Source organism: Toxotes jaculatrix, chromosome 18 (assembly GCF_017976425.1).
Source record: "Toxotes jaculatrix isolate fToxJac2 chromosome 18, fToxJac2.pri, whole genome shotgun sequence".
NCBI lineage: Eukaryota > Metazoa > Chordata > Actinopteri > Toxotidae > Toxotes > Toxotes jaculatrix.
The window spans coordinates 15,728,918-15,748,414 of record NC_054411.1 but is presented as its reverse complement, the minus strand read 5'-3'; the positions used below and the strand labels follow the sequence as shown (position 1 = coordinate 15,748,414).

The window sequence follows — 19,497 nt, the reverse complement described above, 5'->3', positions numbered from 1 at the left end:
TGCATAATGTATCTGTTCTGCTTCACACAGCTGCTGCACAGTGCTACAAAGGGCTTCTGGTGGCCACTGTTATTGTTGGACAATATTTAATTTTCCATTTAGTTTGTGTGAGTGTGTAGTTTGAAGGGAAGCATGAGTGGATCTGTGTACTGAAGTTTAGTGTCACACACACAATGACAGGCTTGCCTTTTTGTTAGAAATAAACATGTTTTAATGTCACATACAGCATACATGTTACTTATAGCTTATGCTCCACTACATTTCAGAAGGAAATACTGTTCTTCATTTGTCTGATAGTTACTGGTTACTTCTCACTTTAAAATTCTACCTACCAACCCCTCAGTGGACCCACTGGACTGAACTGAACTAATGAAATGTATATAAAGCAGTTATGCTTTATATACATTTCATTAGTTGCAATCATGTGCAAATAATATTGCATATGATAATATAATGGCAGGGACAATTTTCTGCATGAGTAATCTCACTCCTACTTGAAATACTCTCCATACACTCCATACACTCCATACTAGAAATATATCTGTACTTTTATAATATTAAGGTTTTGATTGCAGGACTTTAACTTGTAGCAGGGTAGGCTACATCAACTACAAGTTAAAAATCTGAATACTTTTTAAAATCACTACAAAATACATTTGTAAAAACTTGACGTGGGTCAGATTGTAAGTAAATTCAGAAATAAATTATTTTTCACTGTCCCATGTGAAAGTATCACAACTTTCATCTTTCTTTTCCTGTGTGTTTCTATCTATGTTCCGCTCACGTTTTTTATGCAACATAGCTGTTCACATGTGGCACCACTAACCTGCGGTCCCCTTGAAAATAAAAAGAAACTGAGGCAGGAGCGAGAGTTATTGTGTTTTAGCGTTGTGTTGTGGGGAGGGGCTGTTTAGTGGTGTGTTATCATGAGCCCGGGGAGAGAGAGGGGAGGGGAGGGGAGGGGAGGGGAGGAGAGGAGAGGAGGGGTTACAAGCCCAGTCCCGCGGAACATCCTGCAAACACATCTGAGACTCGGAACAAAACTCTTTACAGTCACCCCCTCCTCACTGCGAGCTACGGCGCACGTCGCCTCCGCTCCACCGGATGGCTAGTGGTTTGATCTCCTGAAAAGCCCCAACTCTCTCGTCAAAAGTGGTTCAGTTGTTGTTGTTGAATAGTTGAGCGACTCTGCGGGTCGTTGCCCCCGGTGGACCTATGTGTTTATGTTTGGACGCACGGCGGTGGGACATCCGGAATGGGGAACCCATAGGAGGGGACGACGCTCGCTGGTGTGCCGCTGTCGGTAGATAGAGCGCGAGCGCACAGACGCGTTGCGCGCGCGCGCGCGCGACCTACGCACGAGATGGACTTGAAGAAGACTAAATTTGGAAGGTAATTTTATTTTGCTTGGAGAGTTTGACTGATGATATCTGGCACCACATTTTTTATGTGTGACAGATCCTGTGCATTCATGCGCAGTGACGCGCTGGCACAATCAGAGGGATGTTATAGATTAGTTTGTGCGTGTGTGTGTGTGTGTGTGTGAGAGAGAGAGAGAGAGAGAGAGAGAAAGAGAGCGAGAGAAAGAGAGAGAGAGAAAGATTTGGGAACATTTATTTTGCTATCCTAGTGCCTAAAAATTAAAAAGAGTTCTGATGAACAATTTTTATTTTCAGTTTTCTTCATTTCATGCACCAGGATACTTCAGAAGTTCCCCCTTCAGGCTTCATGCTATCCAGGCTCCTTGTAGAGTAGAAAAAATTACATTAATAATTTAATAAATTAATTAAGAAATACAAAAACTGCTTCATTTTAAAAATTATACACATTCAAACATATTTGTGTTATAGAGGAAAATAAGCCACCAAACAGGATTTCAGAGTGGTGTGATGCTAATCATGTGTTGTCACCGAGAATACATGGAAACTTCTTAGTTACAGCTAAAATGAATAAACAGCAAGACAGATATAAGTAATAGATAAGCAGATAAAATAATAAAATAAATAAAAAAAGAGAAAACACATGAAATATTTGGCTAAAAGTGACTGATACGATTGAAATGTTCAGCTTTAACCACTCCAAGAGGTACAAGTGAAAGCAATTTAAACACTGACAATTCAGTTGTGTGAAAAAAATATTGTAACACCACCAACAACGACTTTTATGTAATTCATAATGTTAAATAACATCTGGTTTATAATCCATTCAAAAGTGGTTATTTGGAACATGAGGGGTGGTACTGATGGAGGAAGGAAGGTGCTTGATAACGTTGTTGAGGTAAGTCGGTCGACAGATGCTGGGAACCACGGGCGTATACAGCAACAGTACATTATGTTGAATTCTTCTCGAGAGCATTCATCAGTCAGCTTATTTGTATGTATGTGTGTCGTGCACTGTTTGTGTGAGTGTGTGGGGGAGATGGTGATAATCGTGAGAACCAGATTTGGAGTCCCAGAGGAGATGAACTTGATCTTTGCTCGAAAAAGGAATAGTCCTAGAGTTACAGAGTTTACACACACACACACACACACACACACACACACACACACACACACACACACACACACACACACACACACACACACACACACACACACACACACACACACATTCCTGTAAAGTACTCTATCCTACCAGGATCCAAAGTTTCTGATCCTCTTAGATGCAACCGATCCTATTAATGTATGGAATGTACTGTAATGGGCTTTTATAACTGAACACTTGCTTTATAAAGTGAAAACACAGGTTCCATGTACACACACAAACACACACACACACACACACACACACACATACAGGAACATGTATCGAACCCTAAGAAAAACAAATGCATGGAAAGACAGAATCTGAATAGCAGAAAGAGAGAAAAGAGAGAGAACAGTGTGCTGATGGTGACAACAATGTCCTCTCTGATCTGTCCTTTCAGTTCATTACACACACACACACACACACACACACACACACACACACACACACACACACAAGGTTCTGTCATAACTCATTAGAGGACATCAGAGTGCCACATTCAGGTTCATTGATAGCCCTACAATACCGCAACAGTACTCAGAAGAATACAGTTCTCTTGTTATGCACTTGACACAGCCTGTGGAGCTGCAGGGAAAAGGAAAGAGAGAATGGCAGCCATACAATAATCTAATGTTGTCTCACTAAATGTTTTCTTTCTGTGGATTACAGAATCCACAGATTCTTTAATTTCTCTTATCTTGAGAAAGATCGAGCATGTGACACAAGCTCGATGGTGAAAGCAAGTCATGCACACACTGAATGTGACTATGAGTCTGTATTACAATAATGAAGGGACACGAAGTCCAGAAAATTTTATTGCGTAAAAACAAAAAGGACCAGAACAAATGACTCTTGATATCCCATAATGTTGGTTCTGGTTAGAAAAAAAATGAAAGAGACAGGGAAGCAGAGGCACTAATACACAAAGACAAACCATATATGTTGTAAATATATGTTGTAGATCATAATTATCATTTTTTTGATCCAACAAATATTAATTCCTGTTGTTAGCCTACTGCTTCTGTGTCAACAGATACACTTGCCAAAGATTAGTTAGGAGGGTGGGGACCCCAAACACCTCCCCCACCCGAAAGAGAAGTCTGCTAACATGAATCTGATATCAGTGTTCACTGAATAAATTGAAATGAAGAGGACATTTTGCCTTGCAAATTGTAACAAACAGGAGTAATCAGATTTTAACAAAGGCGAGATATGGACGTTCATGTGTATCAGTCCACCTGTGTTGGACCTGTCAAGGCTGGATCACCAGTTGGACAAAGCTAGCAACTGTCTCAGACCCTCTCAGGCTCCAGAAGTCTCAGGTTCAGCACCTGTCGGTTGGTTTTGGTGATTTGACTAAATGTAAATTTATTAGGGCAATGCAGACATTAAAAGTAAAATATCAACTAAGGCGGGTCCTGCGTTATTTAATGACATGGCCTTGTCTTGTAGAGGAGCCCTGTGTCAAAATCAGGCTTTAAGACCCTTATTATTTTAGTTTACATTGTTCTCACATGGTGCATGTTCCTAAATAATGTTGTGTTTACACAGTAACCTTGAGGTCACGTGTTATTATAGCAACAGAGTACTGTTTGTTCTCTGGGTTCAGTAGTTGTCTCATCTCTATGACTTGTTTGCAACTGTTAGCAGTTCCACCAAAGACATGTTTCCCCTGTAAATGTTCCATTTGAGGGAAACATATTTAGAGCAACAGAAAAAGTTATTGTCATGGGAGGTTTAGCACTACAAAACACACCGTTTTAAGATCGGATAGTAGCACACTGCTTGAATCTGGAGAGGAAGTCTTTTATCACATAGTACTGCCTCAACTTGGCTTCCTTCTCACAAGATAATATTTACAGCAGATACTCTTTCTGAGCCAATATTTAAACTTGTTTCTAATTTCTTTAAAAGGATTCATGAATGAGTCACCTTTTAGACAAACATTTGTGCATCTTGAAAGGTTTTGGACTGTGAGTTAGTGATTTTATGCCAGGTGTCTGGTTGTAATGTGATTCAAGAATTTTGCAGCTGGTAATCCTAATTTCTCTATATTGAGTTAACTTTTTCTAAACTCTTCCCACAGTTTTCTTTACTGACACGCAGCTCAACACAGAAGTTTATCTCACACCCAAATGCGAGTCTGCATCTGGCCCCAACTTCTCATTGACATCAAACCTTATGTCCTCTCTTTAACACATCTCTTACATATGGGAAAGCCTGGTCCACCCTTGGCAGTCAAGATAGCAAACAAGATTGAAGGAAGACTGACACCAGTTGGTGGGTCCCATACAATTACAAAACCTTTTGGATTCAGCCTCACCTGCCTCCTTTCCTCCAAGTCCAAGTCAAGATCCAAGGCTCTCTAAAATAAATCTGTGAGGAAACATGAGAGTTACACCATTTCAGTAGTTTATATCATCCACATCTGACCTATTGGTTTGCTGGAAATTTCAGACTGCACTCACTCACCAGCCTCTCTCATTGATAAACCGTGGTTTATCGCATCTGAGTCTACAGCTCTGGGTCACTGAATGCATTTTGTGTCAAAGCAATGAGCAGTGATCCACAGTTTAGTCCACATTAACTGCTGTTGTGCTGACTATGTGAGGAGTTTTGAAAGAATGAACTCTGATTTGAGAAATGTCGAAGCAATTATTTAAACACAAGTCACCGGAGGGTTTTTAGTAATCTAGTGTTTGATTGACTTTTAGCTGAGGATTGTGACAAATCGTGATGCTGTAGCTTGACCTGGAGGAGCAGCCGTGTTACCTTCCTTTATCTTCTTCTTTTTCTGCTTCACTTTCTCCTGATTGCTCTCTTCGCTGTGCAGAATTAATAGACCGTTGCAACTGGAAGCACTGTATGTGTGTGTGTGTGCTCATGATAAGCTGTCTGCCTAAATGTGTAAACAAATAACACAGCTGACCCACAAAGACACACCTGTGGCCCTGTGTGAAGAGCTACATTCAAATTAGTGTGTTGTTTTTGTGTGTGTGTGTGTGTGTGTGTGTGTGTGTGTGTGTGTGTGTGTGTGTGTGTGTGTGTGTGTGTGTTCATCTTGATGTATAAAATGTGGTTTCGTAACATCTCCAGATGTGTTTTTTCCTGTAAGCTGGGATTGAGAGATTTACTGCTGATTAAATAGCCTACACACACACACACACACACACACACACACACACACACACACACACACACACACACACACACACACACACACACACACACACATTCACACACACACACACACACACACACATTCACACACACAAGCTTGTGCAGCTATCCTTGTTAGGACATTTCACTGACTTCCATTGATTGTGGACAGCTTCACCCCAACATTACATTTTGCCTCATAAGGACCAGGCTTTGGTCCTCATGGTAAGGACTACTGGTCCCTCAGAGGTTACAAAAACACAGACACACACTCACACGTGTAGTAACCTTCTCAGAATATATGGCGTTTTGACAAATGATGCAAGTGTAGTTAATGGTTAGTGGTCAGTGTTGTGGTAGTACAGAAAGTGACATCACTGGTGACCATGGCAACTTGGACAGTTGCCCCAGTAACGATGAGGCACACTAAAATTCAGACAACGTGATGTGGATTAGAGACCTGTAAATCCCCCAAGAATGACCATCACACACACACACACACAACCCTGGACGTCATGGGTTCAGCACACTGAACAGTAACTTATTAACTAAAATAAAGCAGTACCTTGCTTTGCCTCCAGATCTACATTAATTACTTAAACACTCACCCATTTTCTTCCACCCTTCCTTCTTTCTTTTTTTTCTCTTTCTCAGGTTCATGAATTGCAGGGTGCCAGCCAGTAAGAGATATCAGCCCACTGAATATGAACATGCTGCAAACTGTGCCACACATGGGGTGAGTCTAACAAATACACACAGACAGACAGAAACATATACACACATTTTCAGCTAGTGGCTATTTTTGTTGGTTTACACTCTCTATCTCAGACTCTCCCTGTGTTTTCTATGTTTAGTAAGATTGTCAGTTAAGGGAAACCTCTGAGATGGAAAGGATTGCGAGGAATGAGGTGGAATGGGGAGGATTTTTGGCTGTGCAATAGAGCCAGTGGGCTATAATCTGTGATTCAGCCTGTAGCTTTCTCTAATCTGCTGTAATCCCTGTGCGCTTCTGCCCCTGAGAGAGCAAGACAGAGAGTGAATGAAACAGACAGGAGGAAAACAGAGAGAAAACATGGCCATAATGACAGTAAAGCCTCATATGGGGAAGGGTTTCCTATAGTCAGCTCTGTTTATATGTCCATTCGTTCATTCATTCATTCATTCAGTCACTGCCTTCTAGGGTTCCATTTTGCAGAGCGGTGTGCAAAATGAGTTAAATAAATAGTCTGACATTTTGGAAAATATAGTTATTTGCTTTCTTGATGAGAGTCACTTTACAAGATTGACACCACTGTCATGTCTGCAAGCTAAATATGAAGCTACCTTTAGCAGCAGGTTAGTTCAGCTTAGCATAAAGACTGGAAATGGGGACAGTGAGCCTGTCTCTGGTCCAAGATAACAAAAACCCCCATGGTTATGTTCCACATTATTACTTAGTCAGGCACAGTAACATCCTGGACCTTTGTCGTCACCATGAAGTTGCCGGGCAACCATGAATTTACTGTGTCCAGCCAAGAAATGGTCCGACTTGCACTATTTACCATACAGACATGAGAGTAGGGTCAATCTTCTCATATAATTCTTGCTATGGAAGTGAATAAGTGTATCACCTAAATTGTGAAATGAACATGAAGAAACAAAAAAGGAACTATTTCTATTTTGAATTACGTCAAGCAGTTATTAATATGAAGTACAATGTCAACATTACTACATGTATCATACTACATGTATGATAAACTGGTATGTGTATGGATGATAAACTGTGGTGTGTTCTGTGGGAAAATTATAACAATAATGTGAAACTATGGTTTTGTATTTTTCTGATCCTTTCTAGTTGTGGATCCTCCCTAGTCTGGTGGGCGGGTCAGTGCTCTACTTCTTGTCTGTGGACCAATGGCATCGCGTTGCTGCCTGGCTCTATGGGAGCGGTCTCACTGGCCTGTTCGTCACCTCTACTCTCTTCCACACTGCTGCTTGGAAAATCAGCCATCTCCGGTGTGTGTGTGTTTGTGTATAGCAGAAAATGCTGGTAGGGATTTAGCAGATGTGCATGTGTCCTTCTGTGTAGACATTTACATCATGCTCAGACACAGTTTGCTAATTATGCCAAAGCCAGAAGGCCAGAGACTAAACAACAGATGTGGAGTGGTGATGAAAATATTTCACATCATCTTCAATTCAGACCCTCTGAGAGCAGGTTATTCTCATATGGACAGTCAAACACAGTCATGTTAAAACATTTCATCTGCAAGGTGCACTTTCCTCTCATGTTCCTCATAAAACACTCGGAAACCTTTTACCATAAAAATCAGACTTCAGAAAGTTATGTTATTAAAATGTGGCTTAACAAATCCAGTAAAAAATGTTATCAGGCTAAAACGATCCTGTTAATCCTCATCCAACTCATCACTTGGCTCTCTGAATGCAGTAAGAGGGTTTATTGGGACATAACTGTGCTCTTATTTTGAAATACAGGAAACATTTCCTCTGGTTTCATTGGTCTAATAACAGTTAGAAACCCTCAGCTGAGGTCAGAGCACCGTTCTTTGTATGTGGATAACCAAGTTATGCAGATTAGATTTTTGATAATTTGACATGAGTCTGGATATTTTAGTTCTTTGAAGCTGCTTTAAGGGTGTAGATTATTGACAGTTTGCTGGGTCAGGACCAAGATGTTTTCTGGGTGAACATGCTATATTAAGTTATTTTCAGACACAAATAGCTCACTTTCTTAGATGAATGAAATCAAAGTCAAAATCAAAGTGTTTATTGTCATGTGCACAGTGAGGAAACATGTTTCCCTGTACAATGACATTCTTCCTTTGCTGTCCCATAAAACTGCTTTTTGGGAGATTTTAGAAGAAGTTTCATTTTCACAGCAGGTTAGTGATTCTCACTGAAAAGTGCCCTCACCTCACCAGTCATTCATCAACATCACACATAGTCTGACCACATTCACTGCTAATATCTCATTGTTTATCAGTGATGAAAGTGTGGAAATGTTGTTGGAGCACAATGTAGAACAAAATAACATCGGCAACACAGCAGGAACACATAAAATGAGACTTATGCCCATGAATTTATTGCCCCAGTGAATGCTGGGAGGGTTAACAACAGACCTACCTCATACACCTGCAGCCACATGATCAGCACTCGGCTAATCATGTAAACACTGATCCAGAATTGTGTCAAATAATTAACAATTAAATCAAGCTAACTATCTATGATATCCATATACAAATAAACAAACTCAGAACAAAATTAATCTGCTTTAATTCTTGTATAAGCCTGAGCTATTTTAGTTAAGTGTAAAACACTGGCAGAAATGATAGTACTCTGTAAAGGTTCCTAGGTGAGGAATTATGGATGACGAACAGAAGATGCCTTTTCCCAAACTAGATGAAGTTGATCATGTTTTAGAAATGAGCTTTTATGTCTTCTTCTCTTCGTGTCTCTGTAGGAAGGTGGAGCAGCGTTTCCACATGTGTGACAGAATGGCCATCTACTTCTTCATCGCTGCCTCCTACTCTCCCTGGTGGGTCACGTGATCGGAGCCAACAAATTATGCGCAGTCTGATGGACAACAAGACTGGTGAACAAGATCATCATGAATAATGATGTACGTGTGATGTGCTTCCTCAGGCTGATACTGAGGGAGCTGGGGCCCTGGACGTGCCACATGCGCTGGCTGATCTGGGTCATGGCTTGTATAGGATCCACGTATGTCTTCTTTTTCCACGAGAGGTAACACAGTCCCTCCTTCTGTCTCTCTACTCCGTGTCCTGGTTTAACACAATTAACCTGAAACCAAACTCCAGTCCTCAAGTGTTTACAGCAAACACTGGACTGCTGTTTGAAGCAGAAACAAATACCCAGAGAAATGGAGGCATTATCTTTTCATGTCCCAGTTTTCTACCTGCAGGTACAAACTGGTAGAGCTGGCGGGATATGTGTCCATGGGGGCTGTTCCTGCTTTGGTCATCTTGTCCATGGTAAGAACAAATCACCAAGGCCTCGTCTTACTCTTCTTCTTCTTCTAAGAACCAAACAAAAGCTGTATATTAATTTACTGAAGCAGCTTGGCATTAAAGTATTTTACAAACTTCTCTGAGACAGGAGGAAAGACAGCAAAGCATCTGTAGGGGGCTATACCCTGCAGATAAATTCAACCAATTTGCAGATTCAAACAAAACTGAATGTTTGGGAAAATGGCTGGCAAAAATTTCTACGTTTTTTTTGTGTGTTACAGGTGGAGCGCGCAGGTGTGCGTGAACTGGCAGTGGGAGGTGTCTTCTATGTGGTGGGCGTGGTCTTCTTTAAGAGTGATGGCCTCGTGCCTTTCGCCCACGCCATCTGGCATCTTTTTGTTGCAGCTGGAGCCGCCATTCATTATTACGCCATCTGGAGATACCTGTACTTACCTGGGCAGCTGCTGCAAACAGCGAGGTGACAAGCCGGTCTCACCTGAGATCACATGGTTACACACCAAGTGACATGACCAAGTCACTTTAGTGTATTTTAGTGATGAGATCACTGTATTTTGACAACAACAAAGCTGATTCTTAAGGATACACCTGGAGAGCTGGTGCTGAGATGATCTGACCATCAGCACTGACTGACTGCTGAGGGTCGGATGAAGTTCACAGGTGGGAGCAAAACCCTGGGAACAAACTCCTTTAATGTCTAACTATTGCATGATTAGACCAAACTTGTGATGACCAATAATAAGGTATGATGTACTATCCAGTGGGCCAAGTATATGCGGACACATGATTCTAGTTCTGCTGTGTAAAACTAGTAATTATCACAAAGACTTGCTCATCACAGTGGTCTGACTACACATAATGTGCCAGGAAGTTTAGATGGCCATGGTTCAGGTAAAGGAAGAGTTTGAGATTTTGGGAAGTATGTTTGTGAGTTTTTCTGGTGAGAGCTCAGTGTTCAGATTGGTACCACTCTCATGTGCAGCCAGTTAGCTTAGCTTAGCACAAAAACTGTACACAGGGGGAAACATCTGGCCTGGCTCTGTCCAAACGTGACAAAATCAACCTACCAGCACCTCTAAAGATCTAAAATTGTTTAATCTGTACAATAACTACTGCTGAGAGGCTGCTAGCTTCATATTTACTGTAGTTACATAAGTGTGGTATCGATCTTCTCATCTAACTCTTTACAAGAAAGCAAATAAGTGTATTTCTCAAAATACCAAACTGTTGTTTTAATCAAACATCTCCGTAACTGAACTGACTACATGTTGTCTGGGATAACACCTCTTCAGCTTTCCTAAACTAAACTTCTCCCTTTCTGTAATCCAACCACAAGTGACGTGCCAAAACTTACCAGACACACATTCCTTTATAGTGGTGCTAACAGCTAGATGTAAATATCAGAACTTAGTATCACAGTTGCACTGATTTCTATTTTACTTTTTTTTTTTTTAAATCAATTTTTGCACATCTTCAAAATATGAAAAAGTAGTCAGGCAACAAACTGTTCAGTAACGTTTGCTGTTATAGTTTGAGGCCTTGCATGTTCCTCTGAGAGCATTTGAGCTGTAAACTCACTGTGTAACATCTTTGCTGTCACTGGTCTTAGATTATCACAGACTGACTTCGACCACATTATGTAATGTAATATAATATCTGGGTGACACACTGATATGAATTAACAGTCACACTGAAGACAGACTACAACAGGCCGACCTGTTGTAGTCAAGATATGGGTCAAGTGATTAGTTGGAGATAACAGGCCTCGTAGTGATTCCGTTGTGATTTATATTTATCGTGAGTCGCACAAAGTAAGATTCTCAAGGTTTACTGTGATTTGAAAGACGTAAAGTCTAATCTGTGATTATCATAGAGCTAATGTAACAATGACAAGTAGAATTTCCTGATATCCTCTGAATATGACAGAATTAACACATGGGGATTAAATATGTATAGATTATATATGCAAATTTCCATTTTTATTTTCATATTTTTGATTTTTATACTCCTTCAAGCACTATATAGGTCACACTTTCAGGTCTTCCCTAAACTCTGGTGGATAAACAAAATCTGTTTTAACTTTTAGAAAACAGAGCACTTACTCAGGAAGTAAGCTTTTTTTTTTTTTTTTTAAATCAGATGATCTATTTTGTAAAATTCTATGTGTGTGAAATCACTATTAAAGAAGAGACACTATATTACTGTAAGGATCTGTGTATTTTGTGGATAGCAAATATGCTTCATGACATCAAGTTTCAATCAAATAATGTCATTTATTTACAAAAAAATGTGCAAAAATCTGATTCAGAAGATTGATTAAGATGCCCATTTCATGAGGACGCTGTCATTTTTGGATGATGTGCATGTAAGTGTGTGTGTGTGTTACTGGTTACTGTGAGTGTGTGAGGCTGGTGAGGGTGCGCAGCTGCAGTGACATGGACATGTTGGTGTCTCGGTGCCACTGCGGCGTGGTGACATGTGGAGGCGGAGTCAGGACACTCTGAGCCACACCGGGGGTCTTCAGCAGCGACCACAACTCTTCCCCTCGTGTTACTATGGCAACAAGGTCCTCCTCGTCTGAGCACCAGACCACTGACCCCCCTCTGGTTACTGTTCTTAGCTTGGAGAGGAAGAGAGACACCCTACAATAGACAAAAACACACAGTTACGCTACATTACAGGTGCTTGTATGAATAAAGTTTGATGTGTTTGCCTGTCAGTCACCTGGGGATGAGGTCATGTGACCGCGACGCCAGCTTAGCAAGAGCACTCATTAGAGTGGTGACGACTCTAGGGGCAGGACAAACCGCTCCAGGTGGTGGGGCAGATGAAGTTATTTCAAACAGCACCGCCTCCAATGTCTCAAAACAGGATGTGATGAGTCTCACAGAGCAGCGCGAGTCACATGACACAGAGAGGTACTCTCCCAGCACCCACACCTGAGAGCCAAACAAGTTAAATATTATTTTTGTGTCAGGTTTAGGCATATTTTGTTGTTTTAGTGTGATGTTTTAACCACAGTTCAATACACGGGAAAAGATTTGACAAAAGCTTGAGACGTGAGATGCATCAGGTTTTGTACAAGATCCAAAATACACAAAAGAAAAACACACACACACACGCAGTTTCATTACCACGTGTGTGTAGATTTCTTCTTTGCTGTAGACGTTGGCTGTGGTTCCAGCAAACTCCAGCAGCTCATGAGACTGGTCCACAACCAGAGACGGGTGGAGCTTGCAGAGTCTCAGCAGGTGGCAGCTGAACACCCTGCAGAAACAGAAAGGAGGGAGGTGGAGTGAATGAGGAGACAGGACGAAACTAACACAAAACCTTTAAGATGGACAGCAGAAGAACACTTCAGTTCCACCGCATGTGTTAACATATACCTGTGTATCTCTTTGATGTATGTATGGATGTTGAGGAGGAGGCTGCTCCTCTCCAGCATCACCAGAATCAAATGAGCTAAAAGCTTCTCATCAGCTACCTGGAAACAAGACACACGATTTAGTCTCTATAACCTGAAACTAAACATCAACAGCATTTTAGACTACAGTTGTTGTATTTGTTATGCATTTGTAAAGAACATTTCATCTCTTCACCGTAACGGCTGTGTTGAAAAAAATGTGCAACAGCACAGGGACAGTCTGGGCGCACTGAATGACTCTCGGCCAATCAGCCGCCTCAGCTAGCAGGTCATGGAGCTTGCTCAGTCTGTCAATTGTGTCACCTGTGGAAGGAGAAAGTAAAGCACAGTGATTTTACTAGCTGTGTTTCTGAAATAAAAGCCAAAATTCACCCGTTTTAATGACAAACAGAAAACAATCTGCCAAAATGACCAGTGCAACAAACAGTCTTAATAACCATGGTCAACATTTCTTGAGGCGATTACTGTAACTTTTGGCAACAAGTGAAAAGGAATGGAAAAGTATTTCAAAGTGGAATGAATGAAAACTTTTTTTTAAATTTTAAACCACGGTCTTTAAACCAGGCTGGGCTTGTTTTCCCTGTTTCCTTTCTTTATGAGATCATATATATTTAACATATAAGCATAAGACTGGTGTTGCTTGTCTTATAGTTGGATGGACTATGTCCAATACAGTCCATCTAACCATCACGAAGAAAGTGAATGAGCAAAAATTTCCAAAATGTTGAACTGTTCCTTTAACCGCATTGCTGTGATTACCTGATCCTGCTTCCATTCGAAGCAGGAAGAGAAAAAGCCCTCTGGAAGAAGTGCTTCGAAATGCATCCAGTGACAGGAGGCCACGCCTACCTGACTCAGAGATGGGCAAACAAGCTGACCTGCAACACACACACACACACACACACACACACAATCAGTGAGATGTTGGTAAAATATGTGAGTGCACTTGAACTAAATCAGGGTGGTCAGCGGTTTTGAGAATATTGTTCCGATGTGAGCAAGCACCTGAGCTGTAAGACCAGTGTGGCAGAGAGACAGGGCAGGTCCAGCAGTGTGTGGAGCAACTCCACTGCCGTTTCAGCAGTCACCAGAGAGGGCAGCAGATCCACAAAGTCATCCACCACAGCGGGGCTGTCCCACGCTAAGAACTACAGACACACAGAGAGAGTGTGAGCAGAAAGCTTGTGTATGGCACATTTTGTATAACGTGTATTCCTCACTAGTTTACTGTATGGTTGCATTGTCTCTGATTCTGACCTTCAGCAGGTTTGGGAAGGAGCGGGTATACTGTGGAACTCTGAGCTGCAGGCTCTCGAGGTTCTGTCGTAGGAAGCGCAGAAGCTCGTGTGCCAGGAAGGGGTCGCTGAACAGCTCGGCAGGAAACCGGCCAAACACCAGCTTCCACACACACTCACAGTCCACGGCGGCCACCTCACCTGAACACGTTCAAGTTTAGCCATTTGAAAAACTGAAATGAATCAAGGAACTGAACTGTATGTATGAGCACTTTTATGCATATATCCGTCATGTGATTTTTAAGAAAGAGGAGAGACTTATATGAAGTCGAGCACATGTACATGCTGATGCATACACCCACCATGGTTGAGGTAGAATTGTGCTATGGGCAGCAGGACTCTGGCAAACGACAGGTCTGAGCTGAGCCGACCAAAGAGCGCCTTAACGCACGGGAACGTTCGGTACACCAGTGAGGCGTCCTCTACACACACCGAGTCCAGGATACACACTGCCTCCACCAAACACTGGGAGGGGAAATAAGAGGCATAATAAGGACAGCAGTTTAAAATCTGTTTTTTCCAGTGTTGCTCAGAATAAAAGGAAATTGTGTGTGCTGTGTTTTAGATGCATCCGTTTCTTTAATTTCTGACTGAATATTTTTGATTAACAATTTCCTACAAAGAGTAAGAGAGTGTGAAAGAGTAACAGAAGAGCAGCAGAAAAAACAGCTACATTCCTCCCTAAATTAGGAAGAAATTAGCCACCGTGCTCTTTATACACAACACAATTTTTAAACAACTTTCTTGATGATTATAAGCAACAAAAAGCATAAACCCGATGTTCAGTTATAAATGGAAACAAGGAAAAGAAACTAAGCAGATAATCACTGGGTGGACTTTTAGATATTAGCAAAGGTGAGATTGTTTCTGTACCACGTGCTTTAAAATGATTTGATTAGTGCCACAAACTACATCTGGTGAATAGGACAAAGAGGACATGAAGGATGCAGCTGTTCTGAGGCTTGTTAATACCAGAAGCTAATGAATCCCTCTACTACACAACCCAGCTTCAAGCGTGATTGTACAGTATGTATGAATGACACCTGGGCTCACCGCTTTCTGCAGCTCTGTATCCGTCCTTTTGTTTGCCTCTGAGACAAAGAAAAGAAGACACATCAAAACTATGTAGAATATTATTTAATATAATATTATTTAATATAAAATATTATATATAATATTGTAATAACAGTAATATTATTTAATATAATATTACTGTTATTACACACACACACTCACTGCGATCGCTCTGTTCGATGAGGCGTAAGCAGTACTGGAAAGCCTTCTCCCTCAGACGCTCCTTTGGAGGCAGCAATCGGCTGGAGGAGGAAGTTGCTGAAACCATAGAAACCACCGATCCGTCCACCTCCGACCGGTCATCTGTAACATGAGAGGTCAGGAAGGAGAAGCCACGATTCAAAACCTTTTTAAGGACGTCAGGATTTATGATCATCCAAGTCCTCATGATGTATTCTCCAGATGTGAACAGAGATCAGTAGCCTGTTAGTAGGTTTTGATTATTCAAGAGTAAATTATTTGATGCCTTGATTTACAGAAAGGAACAGTGGACTGCTGTTGAAATGTTGCTGTGAAGGAAAATGTCTCCTTTCAGCCACCAGAGGGCACAAAGAATGATCTGCAAACACAAGATTCTGTGTTACAGTTAATTTAATCAAAGCTACTTTACAATATTGGTTTAAAAAGAGGAGATGAGAAAGAGATACACATTAGAATGAAAGATTTTAACTTTAACTTAGCGTTTTTGACCACTAGTAGCACCACGGAGCTGCAAATTTCTGCATTAAAAAAACTAGTGGAATTCTAATATAGAAAAGTCCTGAAGCTGTCCATTGCAACCCAACCAGTGAAAGAGTGGAACACAACAAAAACAATATCCTGAGGAGCTATTTCACAAATGAGCAAAAATCACATATTTCTATTGATTACATATACAATATAATTTGATCAAATCCAGTCCGAAGATCACAAACATCCAATCAAGGAAGTTAGAAGGAAACAGCCATAAGAAAAAGAATCTGGTTTGCTACATGCCATATACACACCACATGCAACATGTAGTATGAAGTATTAGTACACTAGTATCCCATTCTGATAGTGATTTGTTCATGTTTAAAAAAATCATTGGGAAATTTAAGACAAGGCAAAAGGTACATACACCAGTGAAAGTGTAGATAAGAAGTCACATATCAGGAGCTCTGGTTAAAGATTATTTGTTAAATCAAACGTAGTTGTGAATCATGATCACATCAGGTGTTGTGAGTTGACCTGCGCCGCCCCAGAGTTAAACAGAAGATGCAGAAGATGAGTTACAGCAGAGGTGTCAAACCTGTTCCACAAAGGGCCGGTGTGGCTGCAGGTTTTTGTTCCAACCAAGCAGCAGCACACCAGACTTGACTCATTTAATCAACTGATCTCAGTCTTCAGACAGTTGATTGGTCAAACTGTGTGCTCTTCATTGGTTGGAACAAAAACCTGCAGCCACACCGGCCCTTTGTGGAACAGTTTGACACCCCTGAGTTACAGCTTCTCAGATGCATGTGCATGTAGGGAAGGTCCACAAACTCACATTTCTTACCATTAGAAAAGGAGTGGGAGTGGGAGAGGGAGAGGCTGAGCTGTAGCCTGTTTGCTGGAGACGATGAAAACACAGAACAGATCATCTGACACGAGTGATATAAATGAACTGCAGCCTTCATGACTGATTCTTTAACGCCGGTGTTCCTTGTATGTACTCTGTGGTTATGACATAAAATAATGTTTTTGGGGTGTTTTTTGCATGAGAAGGTAAAAGGTTGTGGTTTGGATGAGTGGTGAAGTCATACCAGTATCAGCAGCGTGGCCACTGGAAACCGAGTGGTAGGTGAGAAGCCAATGGCGCAGCATGGAAAAGGAGTAAACATTCATCCACTGGTCCTCAGTGAAGCCTTGACCCACACACAGCACGGTGAAGAAATCCCCAGACACTGTCCCGTCCAGCTCGGCTATAGGCCCCGGCTGATAGCAAACACACACACACACACAAAAGAGCAATGCTGAAAACTCAATGCATTACAGACTGGTGTTAAATATGAGTATAGATTACCTACCTGACGTGACCTGGGTCCTGTGAAGAATCCTCCAGAGGAAGTCACACCCCCCTGCGTGATGCTTGCATAACGCAGCCAATCAACAAGCTTTTTACTCAAGAGGGTCAGGTGATCTGTAGAAAGTCAGGATGAGAGGAGGAACAGTGTGAACACTTCTCCTTCGCATGCACACAACTTTACAAAACAAAGTCTGTAAGAACTGCTCGATCGCTGATTAGCTATTCATTTTAACGTTGCGTTAAATTTGAAAGGCTGTCACCTTCAGTGAGGCACTCGGGGCTGTGTGTGAGGATGGTGTTGAGGACTGGCAGAGTGTGTGCGAGCGAATGAGCCGGCCCGTCTGACTGGCGGCTCTCCAGGCTGCGAAGGAGCTGAGCGCATAGAGATGACAGATCGGCCTTGGATCCAGCCTGTGAGGGTCAAATTGTGAAAAAGATGGTGGTGAGGTAATGAGTTTAGATCTCAAAACAAAACAAGCTCCTTAAGTGTAAATATGTTGCTGTGTGCTGGAACCAGTGAAGCCAAGTAGTGCACTTTTTTACTCTTCTTCCCTTTAATTGGTGAAAGCTTTTCACAGCCACTTATATATGTATATATACGTCTGGAAATAATGATGATAATAATAAGATACCTGTGAGAGCAGCAGGGCAGCAGCATGAGTGTTCAGCTGACTGGTGTTGTCCTGGTTGTGGTTCAGTTCTTGACCAGAGAGGGGCAGTGTCTCTCTGAGCACAGCTGAGCTCAGCACCTGAAGCTGCTCCAGCGGCGATGAGAGGAGAGATAAAAGCCTCTTCTGTAACTCTGCAGGCAACCTTTGGTCAGTTACAACAGAGGAGACATAAGACTGCGGGCTGTACGAGGGCAGCAGTTCTAACCATAAAAGCTCATCTCACACTGGACATTAAATAGTTTGGAGGCCGATGCTCTTACGCCCTGGTGTACTTGGTGGCAGACAGGATGAGGTGCAGCCTCTGCAGGGAGTCGATCGTCTCATGACCAAACTCCTTCCCTTGGAGCAGTTTGACTAATCTGCTGTAAAACTTCTGCAGCTCAGACTCCTGAATCTCCCTGAGCAAAAAAGAAAACTTGGTCACTGCAAAGTACATTGACTTATTGATTAAAAAAAACAAACAAAACAAGCAAAAACATTTTGCCATCTAAACGACTGATACAACATTAACCAAGCCCATATTAGATAATACATGAATCCTTTTGGTCCCAGTACCAGTTAAAAGTAACAAACATAACCAATCTCACGAATTAGTCTCACGAAAGTTAGCTCGCTTCTCGCTGGGTATACAGAAAAAAAAAAACAAAAAAAACAAAAACGAAGGCTTTTTAACATTTCATATAGTGAATACACAATTAAAAACACACCAGATGTGACAGGAAAATAGATCTTAATTGCAGTCCTACCTGCGATAAAAGACTTAAAATAAAAGAACTTGGACATTTAAAAATGGAGTAACACGACAAGACTTCGGCAGGCTAGCTCGGCTTTAACCTGGTTAGCTAAGCAGAGGAAACGGTGACAAAACAGTTTCAGCAAACCGAAGAGGAGCAGTGAAGGCGGCACAGGCACAATGCTCCTTTTCTGTTTTCTTACCTTGCTTGTTTAATTAAACTCTCTGAACCGTGAGAGTACATTTTGAGAGCGACAGACGTGCATTACTCTGCCACAACTGTCTAAAGCGGAAGGTAAACAGTGCGGTGCTTAATCGGGTCCTGACTAGAATCGCGTGTCATGACTTTAGTTCCGCTTTCACTCCATAGAAGTTATGGAGGAGCCCTTTCTGGATGGTAACTCACTCACACCAACCCAAATACGTGTGTGTGTGTGTGTGTGTGTGTGTGTGTGTGTGTGTGTGTGTGTGTGTGTGTGTGTGTGTGTGTGTGTGTGTATAAAAATTGTGTACCCAAGGCCTTTTTGAGTAAAGTGCAACTGTTACTATTTCCATTCCATTTCTGATAATTCTACTGTACTGTATTTCAAATGGAAATGG

The 19,497-nt window shown here is 41.6% G+C and overlaps 2 protein-coding genes across 3 annotated transcripts; one reads left to right on the top strand and one right to left on the bottom strand.

Moving 5' to 3' along the window:
- The first annotated feature begins 1,038 nt into the window (after window positions 1-1,038).
- On the top strand, window positions 1,039-11,869 carry mmd2a (monocyte to macrophage differentiation-associated 2a). Its single transcript, XM_041062713.1, has 7 exons — window positions 1,039-1,392; window positions 6,340-6,421; window positions 7,520-7,680; window positions 9,146-9,220; window positions 9,328-9,429; window positions 9,608-9,677; window positions 9,935-11,869. Exons 1-7 carry the CDS (start codon window positions 1,364-1,366, stop codon window positions 10,133-10,135), a joined length of 720 nt encoding a protein of 239 aa, XP_040918647.1. The 5' UTR covers window positions 1,039-1,363; the 3' UTR covers window positions 10,136-11,869.
- Window positions 11,870-11,924: 55 nt separating this feature from the next.
- On the bottom strand, window positions 11,925-19,217 carry ap5z1 (adaptor related protein complex 5 subunit zeta 1). Of its 2 annotated transcripts, XM_041062682.1 has the most exons (18): window positions 19,101-19,217; window positions 18,425-18,562; window positions 18,126-18,306; window positions 17,754-17,904; window positions 17,495-17,607; window positions 17,231-17,402; window positions 16,984-17,037; window positions 15,627-15,767; window positions 15,444-15,481; window positions 14,693-14,855; window positions 14,353-14,531; window positions 14,101-14,243; window positions 13,855-13,973; window positions 13,271-13,398; window positions 13,058-13,155; window positions 12,806-12,938; window positions 12,396-12,610; window positions 11,925-12,313 (listed from the first exon to the last, which is right to left on the bottom strand). In XM_041062682.1, the coding sequence occupies exons 1-18, from the start codon at window positions 19,139-19,141 to the stop codon at window positions 12,061-12,063; spliced, it is 2,460 nt and encodes an 819-aa protein (XP_040918616.1). In that variant the 5' UTR covers window positions 19,142-19,217; the 3' UTR covers window positions 11,925-12,060. The 2 variants fall into 2 exon arrangements, with proteins under 2 accessions (XP_040918616.1, XP_040918617.1); XM_041062683.1 differs by lacking the exon at window positions 16,984-17,037 and having other exon boundaries at window positions 19,101-19,192.
- Between the last annotated feature and the right edge of the window lie 280 nt (window positions 19,218-19,497).